This window comes from Nicotiana tomentosiformis, chromosome 2, assembly GCF_000390325.3.
Source record: "Nicotiana tomentosiformis chromosome 2, ASM39032v3, whole genome shotgun sequence".
Lineage (NCBI taxonomy): Eukaryota > Viridiplantae > Streptophyta > Magnoliopsida > Solanales > Solanaceae > Nicotiana > Nicotiana tomentosiformis.
The window spans coordinates 138555115-138564510 of NC_090813.1; the positions used below are offsets into that span (position 1 = coordinate 138555115).

The window sequence follows — 9396 nt, forward strand, 5'->3', positions numbered from 1 at the left end:
AGGATAATAGAGTATGTAGCGAACTGCATTTGTTACAGCTTATTATTGATCTCTTGATAAGAGAGATACTTTGAACAATATAAGAGTGTAAAGGGTTACAGTATTTGAAGTAGTATCAATAACTTTTCAGTGGTAATGTCACGAAACTATTTTATTGTCACTCCACTTGGCCACTATTACAATAACAAGTTCACAAAAAACAGTTTCGTGAATTTACTATTATCGTAATCATACATGAAATCAACCCCTTGGGGTACTCTTTAATTGCATAGTTGGTTTGCATCATCTGAAGGAACGCTGAATCTCTTCAAGAGTTCTTCCTTTGGTTTCAGGAACCCAAAGTCTAACAAAAACAATTGTAGAAGCCGACATCACTGCATAGACGATGAATGTTCCTGCGGAAAATATAACTTTTAGAGTGTTCTTACAACAGCATAGAAAGAAATAGGAGAGAAGATCAGTAATGAGTGAAACCTCCTTTGCTCCAAGTCAAAAGCAAGTTTGCTGTCATTGTAACAATCCATGATGTTAGCCAATTGGCCAGTGTAGCAACACTGCCTCCTAGACTTTTAATGTTCACTGGTAGTATCTGCATATATGATTTTAGAAACTATAATGTCATATTTCATATGATATAAACACCAAGGCTTGAATCATCCTCGAATCGCAATTGCTAGTTTTGCTTATAAGTTCTCAATGATATTTTTGTTTCTCCCTCTTCTAAAAATGTTCTTCTGTTGGTTGGATCTTTTGTTACATTTACATAAACATAAACATATCTTGTTCTCATCTCATGAACTATGAGTTAGCTTCACATACCTCAGACATTATGATCCATGGAATGGACCCTAATCCCAGGCCAAATGCCATCACCAAAACCTGGAAATTCATTAGTTAAGGTTCTAAAAAAACATAAGAAAGCACCCATAACGCCAGAGAAAGGGAGACAAGTGGATGTTGAAGCGTGAAATATACCACAAGTCCAACCAGAGATAATATTCCTAAGGCAGGATGCCAAGATTCAGGCGTAAGATCCTGTGCAAAGTAGAAAAGAATTAAAGTGAGAATAAAGGAGGGTCAAAACCAACATTAAGCAAGAAATCTTAGCTCCGATAATTGCTTGATGACTTTTCATGCATGTAAAATTTAAGTCACTTACCTTTAGGTAGAATGCTATTGCAACAAGGAAGCTACTAACTGTCATTAACGAAGAGGACATCTGAAAAAAAGCGTGCCAATATAAAAGTGATCTTTCGCTTGCACGTTTTTCCTTTAATATGTAGCTAATATCAATGTGGCAAGACATACAATAAGAAGTACCCTGCGACCCGCCCTGTCCACAAGTGATGCAACTATAGCAGTAACAATGACCTATAAAAGTACTTCTTCCATCAATACTAAGAACAATATCTTCACAAAAATGAACACTATATCCCATAGTGGACTTACGCTTACCTGAATAGCCCCGAGTCCAAATGTTGCAGCTTTACTCGATGAAACTCCTATTAGTTTAAGAGCATTGAAATTAAAACCCATGTGTTGAACTAATTGCTCATTACATAGCTTCTCTATTACTAAGAGCTACGAGTACAATATAATGACAGAACATCTTGAAATACTTTGGCAAATAAAAGAGAAGTTAGCATGGTGTTTTCTTAGATCAATCTGCACATTTATCCTATTTTGTCCTCTTTTTCTAGTTCTACCAACAGAATAAAAAGAAAGAAAATGCACCTAATATTCCTACGCAGATTTATCTAATCAAAGAATTGACTAACCAGCAGATTTGAAGATGTTACTGGAATAGAATAAGACACCATTAATGCCACTGAGTTGCTGGAGAGTGAGTAATCCTATACCTATCTGCATATTAGAACCAACTCTCGGAAGTGATCCTTAAGATGAGTAAAGGGTATTCAAGTCGCGTATGTTTACATATCTCTTGAAACTTAAAAATACAAATACGCAAGTTTACCAGCAAAGGATAGTAATATCGCTTTCTCTTAAGCTCAGAAAACCTAATTGTAGCTTTCTTACTTGATGATCCCACAGATCTCTGGGCAAAGGATAAAAACAACAAATAAGTACGAAAATATTTTATAAGTTGGAGAAGCAAAGAAGCTTAGGGAATTCAAATTGAGGGTTCAAAACAGTTGAACATCAATATATTAAGATGACTAATTCAATTAATTACCTTAATCTCATTCACTTCTAAGGATATGTCAGTGTCAAATCCCCTTAGAACTTGCAAAGAAGTTTCGAAATCCTCAAAATTCCCCATTTTAGCCTATGCATAGCACTAGGGAATATCAGCATAACAAAAAACCAAAGACCAAGTAGGAGCAAAACCCAAGTTTGTTACTCATACCAACCAACGAGGAGATTCTGGTATAAAAAACAGACCAGGTATCAATATTGTGCATGGCAACATTCCTGCAGAGTGGAATTGTAAGTTAAAATTAATTCACTATTAGAAAGACTGAAACCAATATGTTCGATTCAAGAAAATGAGTGATGTGATGTCACAGTTCAACTGCTCAAAATGAAAGGGAAAAAGCACAAATTCGATATGATAAAGATAGAAGCATTACATCATAATCTCATTCAAACATGCTGCATCAATTAACTTGAGAATACATAACATCACATCAGTATGTATCCTAATGAACTTCCAATAATGTATATGATGCTAATTGTATTCTGTTAACGGTACGTAAAAACTTGATGAAATGTCACAAAAACCTCCATTGAATTCTACTAACAATACAGGGAAAGAACAATCTATTTGTCAACAATTAAGCACCAGATGGCTTGAGATATCTCTTTTTTTGGAATTGATCGTATTTCAACAAGATCGCGTCGCTCACCTAAAATTGCAAGCACTCTCCAAGGTGTAAAGAGACCCAATAGATATGCCAACATTGTCCCAACTGTTAAACAGAGCTACACGCCAAGAAAGTAACATTAAAGGAATGAACCGTTAAACATTAACTTATCAAGATATAATTGCAAGACCATGGATTAGCGTCATAAGTGAAATAAAGCACATAACAAAACCAACATTATTAATGGATCCAAGGACTCCTCTCATGTTTTGAGGTGAAATCTCCGCTATATATACAGGTACCTATACATAACCAGCAGAAAGAATTTGGGTAAGCAGGAGTTTTCTATTTATAACTTCAACTAGAGCTATCACAGATGTAAAACAAGTAAAATTTACCACATAGGAAATAATGCCCACACCAAATCCTTCCATTAATCTTCCCATGTATAAAAATGAAGTGTCCTGTAGTAGAAAATGCATTGATTCAAGTAAACTTCCTGTAATAAACAACTGAAATATGCACCACGTAACAAGTAACCACTCACTCTGGCAAATGAAATAGCAAGCCATCCACTAATATTAGGAATTGATGCAATCATTAGCATCTGTATTGCAGTATAAAAGGAGCGCGTAAATCGTAAATAAAGGAACAAAAGCAAAAATATCTATATAAAGAGTTTAACTTCTATATATATTGGCAAGTCACCTAAACGATAACTATAGGTTACTGTCCGCAGTAAGTGGAATAGTAACCTAGAAAATTATGCAAGTAACGGCTAAGATAGGTTAAATATTTTGATGGTGTAAAACATTTTTGCACCCGTTAGTGTGCGTAAGTTAAATTCATATAAAAAAAACCAGTAAACTTTGTTGCTGGGTAGTAAGAATTTGTGAATGTACAAGTGAATGTGGCATTATACCCCTTTTCGGCCAATGTATTCAGATATCTGACCACTTGCAATTGCACCAACCATTGCACCCACATTCGCTAAAGATCCAAAGATTGAAAACTGTTCATGAGAATAAGAGAAGTTATTCTAACATAACATCAAAACCGTGATATTCAAAATCTCTGAAACCTTGTAGCACTTTAACCATTATCAAAATATCAGGCTTGATTTAACACTGTGTTCTCTAGATACTAAGCACATTTTCTCCTAAAAAGAAAATAATGAAATTGATGACTAAAACAATAATGTACTACTAGAAAGAGAATAATAACCTCTGAAATTGAAAGTACGAGGTCGTCCATGATGTCAGACTGCGTAGGATTAGTGTACCCCAACTGCATAAATAGTCAGCCAACCACAAGTAATCAATACAAAGAAAACAATGTGTGATTGTTAACAATTACTACTCTTTCATGATTCATTTGAGAAAGATTAACACCTTGGCTTTAAACAACTTTTTAATCTTAACAAGTTCAGTTTGTACTTAACGATTGTACTCTTACAAGAATGACATGACATTCTGTAAATCACAAGATACTAAAGGTACTAACTTTTATATATGCTCTTATAAGAATGACATAACAATGAGGACACAGAGAATGACATAACTTTTCTTAAATCATGTGTCCAGTGAAATAACGGGAAAAAAGAAACAAAAAGTTAGTCGTCATACTGTGAAGCCAAATTGGATGGAGCCTAAGGCAACAATGAGGACACAGAGATAAATGGAGATTGATTCACGAAGTATTTGGGGCGATGATTCCATCATGCTATTGCTGGATTGCCTTGACCCCATTCGATACCAACTCCCAGTATGCAACAATGGCTTCCTAATAAGCCCTTCCTCAGAGCTAGCTGAATCATCTCTAAAACTCGTCCGCGCCATGTCTTTCCCTTTTGGTGGCAGTAATGGCTTTCGAATTAACCCCTCCTCACAGCTTGCGGAATCTTCTGGAAAACTCATTTTGCAAATGTCTTTCTTTTTGCTTTGCAATGTGCTGAAGATGATAATGGGGGGAATAGATCAGCAACTGACTCTACGAACGAATGCTACGAAGACGGACAAGGTTGACCCATGTATGTAAATTCGAGTGGCAACACTTAGACGAAGTTGACACGTGTTGAATGACAAGAAAACAGAACACTTCTACTGGAGCACCATAGAACAGTTACAGCCTACTGGAGTACCATTATATACGGTCAAAACCGATTAGTCCGTCATACGGAGTAGTCGGTAAGATAATACTTTGGTCGAAGGGCGGCTTCGTAATACCAGGTCGAGGTTCGAAATCAGGTCACCAAGTTTCGAGTTCTAGGACCGGTCAATGACAAGCTCGGTATCATTATCGAGCTCATATCCAAATCGAACTACGGGGCGGGACGAGGCGAAATTATCGAGCCTAAGACACATAGACCGACCGACACCGACCACGAATCAATACCAGACTCCGAGTCAGAATCGAGCTCGAGTCAAGATTGAGGGCTCGAGTCAATACCGAGCTCGAATCAATATCAAGTTCAAAGACAAGAGCCGTTGCAACCGCACTAGGAGAGAGAATCCTGGCACGAATTAGGGAAAAGCTAGTTACTCATGGGTTCCCCACTATGTATTTTTTATTATATCTAAAGTAGGATCCCTCCACTATAAAGGGGATGATTGTTGTTTCTGTGAGAGGGACATTCACACATTGTAACAAAAGATAATTCCTTATATTGAAAGATTAATCCTTTGAGCTCTCTTACTTCATCTTATCTGGTCTATTTATTTCATCATTTCAACAGTTTTTATCTTTCGTTCTTATACTCAAAATTAGATATTTCTATTTCTCTTTACGATTTGTATCAAGCTATACCACATACCCTTAGAACTACGTACAAATTCAACTCTATCTGATTTTTCGGGTAAACAGTTTGGCACCCACCGTGGGGCTGAGGATAACAGTGGTTGTTTGATACAAACCTGCAACACACACCGTTTTACGCTTGTCTTTCGAGAGTATCTTTGACTTCGGATTAGCAAGGACAAACCCCCGATTAATGGCTTTACCTATCGACAATGAAGCCGGCCTTCAAGATAAAACCAACAACTTGACGCCCAGGTCCGGAAGGCCGCTTGTCGATGTCGTTGAAGCTCGAGTAGAAGTACCACTAGACGTTAATTCGCATGTGGCCCTTGAGGCAAGCTAACGTTCTGAACCTGAACATAGCATTCATGGTGGTGCTCGATCTGCAGCTCGAGACACCCATAACATTGAGGAAAGCGACGGCAAATCCATCCGTTCCATTTGAAATCTTGACACGGACTCCCTGAGCATCTCGTTATCTCTTTGCTTTACCTTGAAAAGGTCTGATTTCCTAGCCTCAACCTTGATGGCTCCGGTGTGTGCTTTTACAAAAGCATCTGCAAGCATGGCAAATAAGTCAATAAAATTAGGGGGTAAGTTGTGATGCCATATCATAGCTCCTTTTGATAAGGTCTCCCCGAACTTTTTAAGCAAGACAGATTCGATCTCATCATCTTCTAGGTCGTTCCCTTTGATGGCACACGTATATGAGGTCACATGTTTATTTGGGTCAGTTGTCCCATTGTACTTAGAAATTTCAGGCATACAGAACTTTTTAGGGATCGACTTCGGGGCTGTGCTCGGAGGGAAGGGTTTCTGAACAAACTTTTTGGAGTCTAGGCCTTTCAATATCGGTGGCGCTTCGGGGATTTGGTCGACCCTGGAGTTGTAAGTCTCCACCTTCTTATCGTTGGCTTCGATTTTCTTTTCCCCCATTTCCACCCGCTTTTTCAATTTCTCGATCATCTTTATTATCTCAGGGTTGTTCTCGGGTTCAGCTTCATTTGGACTATCTGTGGCTTGTTCATTTCTGTGAGTGTTTTTCCGTGATGACTCGGGCTCAACTCTACTGGGAGCGTGGCTTTGGTTCTGCAGTTGGGCTATCACTGCCTGCTGATCCTGCAACATTTCGAAGATCACTGTAAGTTTATCCCATATTCTTCACCGTCATGAGCATTTTGGGCTACCGATCGGACTCCCTCGCGATGTTGTTCTCAGGATCGGTGGGAAAATTCGTGTTGATGGCCACATGTGAGCTGGTGTCGAACGGGTCCGCGACCGGAATTTCGTTGGGATCGGCTGGGGGCACCTCGTTACCGGGCGCTATATTGTTGTTCTCGCCATGGTGTCCAAACTCAGCATCCGTGTTTAGAGGGGAAGATTAGGAGTTCGACATTTTAAACGCATACCTGAAATCAAAGACACTTCAAAGAACAAGTGTGAAGTAGAGTGTGTTATGAAAATTTGTATCAAATTGTCACTATTATCCTTAGCCCCACGGTGCGCGCCAAACTGTTTACCCTTAAAATCGGATAACAATTAAATTTGTAAGTGGCTTTAAGGATACGCAGATTAATTTGATACAAAACGATAAATTGGATTAAAACGAACAAATAGAAATACAGTAAATTCAAACTACGCGGGGAGGATGTCTTCAGCCTTAGTGAGGTCAATATTGATGAATGAAAGAAAATCTTAGAATAACAGTGAAAATAATAGTATATTGCTTTGGAATGCGTGTTACAACGTACTTAATGAATTATCAGACCCCCTTTATATAATAGGGGAATCCTACTCTAAGTATTACTCTATAAAAGGTAAAAAAAACTTTTGTTTAATGGATTGCCGGTTCTACATCAATATGTGCCGAGATCCACGTCGTGATATTCGACCGGTCACGGATATTACAGCCTCCTGTTGGTCGTGCTTGATTGCCCGGCGACGCTCTCTGAAGTCCTTCAGGTTTTAGGTCGATCTCGAATCATGACCCCGATATTATCGAGGGTCGATGGTCGCCCCCCGTACTCTGACTCAAGGATATCCTTGCTTCGATTCCGATCTTTCGTAATCATATCTCGAGCTCGTTTTATCCTGTTGGAGGCCGGAGTGTATCATGAGCCCGATTTTTACCCGTACACATTTATCAAGAGTGTAAAGACTTTTTCCACCATTGATGTAGTTTAAATGTTTAATCAATCGTAGTAGGTTAGTAGTTTAATGAATCGTAATAGCGTAACCAATTACTAGCTAGTATAAGAATATATATGTAATTAGTACTTTATAACTGATCTAATTATGATATTTTTGTTTTTGCAACATACTGTTTAAATTCCTTTTATTTTATTATTATTCAAACTAGATCGATAACAATATGTTCGTGCATGCATATGGTATTATTAGGTGGAGCCGAGCTCAACTGAGCTTGTTACAAAAATGAAATCGTAATTTCATCTCCTAAATTTTATTGTATCTCTTTGCACGTTTAATATTTCTCAAGACATTTACGTGAAATTGTAACGGGAACAGCACTCAATGCGATAGTCTTGGGTCTTACCTGGATTGACTGTATTAGAGTAGGTCCAGATCCATTTGCGGTTCTTTTGGACAAGTGTGACAAAAATGTGTATTTAAAAAAAAGAGTAATATTTTTATATATAGCGCTCTTTTAAAGAGCGCTATACTTTAACGGAGTTTTGGCCGTTAAAGTATAGCGCTCTTTAAAAGAGCGCTATATATATATATATATATATATAGAACGTTCTTTTAAACCGCGCTATAACTATTTTGTGGGCCCACCAATAAGTCTCCTACGTTTAACTGACATAACAATAATTCAAATGTATATAGTGCTCTTTAAAAGAGCGCTATACCTAAAACAATTCAGCCCACCGAGCTAGGCATTGCCTTATTTAAAGGCGTTAGGATTTTACAAAAATCCATTCAAAAATATTCCTAACTCTCGTTCAAAAAAAATTTCTTGTTAAATTCTCAAGCATTTTTTCATAATGTCTGAAGAGCGAAAAGTAAGGGTTTCATTATATTGGAGGGGGGGAGGGGGGAGGGATGAGGTTGTGGTGGCGAATAACTCTGTGAGCTATAGTTTATCTCCATAGTGTTATGTTAAGTTGCCACTTACAATGGAGTATGATAAATTGGTATCGTTGTTATGTAATAAAATGAGTGTGAGAAAACGTTCGGTGAACCTTAAAGTAACCGAAAGATATCCGTATTCCGTCACTCCGCAAGGGGTTGCTTGTTACGCTGAGTTTAACATCGACGATGATGAAATTTTGTAGGATTTTTTGAGGACTCCGGATGAATACCGGGAATTATTTGTGATAAAAATGTTGGAAATGTACGTCAAGGTCGAAGACGTTCGCAATAATGAGGTTGCGCATAGTAGAGATAACCCTCAGTCATCGGGTGGTTATTCTGGAGCAGTTTTTGCTGGACAGGTTCTGAATGAAAGAGTTTGCCCTGATTTAAACTTTTCACCACAGGCGAATGAGGAGCGAGGAAATAATTTCTCTCCTGCTTTACATAATCTACAAGACAAGTGGTAAACTTCAATTTTCCTTAGTGTTACGATGTATATTTTTTTTGTATTGAATTTGTATTAACACTCATATATTTCACAGGGAGTACCGGCCAGATATGACTTTTACAAGTTATGAACCCACGCCCAGTTGGAATATGCGTAGTTCTGGTGTGTTGGATCATGGTGGTCCATCCGGGAGTCATCACCAACATGATAATGTCCATCAAGGAATGTCAA

General features: G+C 38.0%; 1 protein-coding gene across 2 annotated transcripts; it reads right to left on the reverse strand.

The window, feature by feature from the left end:
- Positions 1 to 14: 14 nt before the first annotated feature.
- On the reverse strand, positions 15 to 4828 carry LOC104113363 (sugar transporter ERD6-like 4). Of its 2 annotated transcripts, none has more exons than XM_070196153.1 (18): positions 4451 to 4828; positions 4050 to 4112; positions 3748 to 3837; positions 3373 to 3432; positions 3224 to 3289; positions 3062 to 3127; positions 2868 to 2943; positions 2369 to 2433; positions 2195 to 2287; positions 1976 to 2056; positions 1779 to 1863; positions 1456 to 1502; positions 1321 to 1371; positions 1160 to 1219; positions 976 to 1035; positions 820 to 879; positions 475 to 589; positions 15 to 395 (listed from the first exon to the last, which is right to left on the reverse strand). In XM_070196153.1, the coding sequence occupies exons 1-18, from the start codon at positions 4739 to 4741 to the stop codon at positions 283 to 285; spliced, it is 1542 nt and encodes a 513-aa protein (XP_070052254.1). In that variant the 5' UTR covers positions 4742 to 4828; the 3' UTR covers positions 15 to 282. The 2 variants fall into 2 exon arrangements, with proteins under 2 accessions (XP_070052254.1, XP_009621791.1); XM_009623496.4 differs by having other exon boundaries at positions 1309 to 1371; positions 4451 to 4826.
- Positions 4829 to 9396: the final 4568 nt, after the last annotated feature.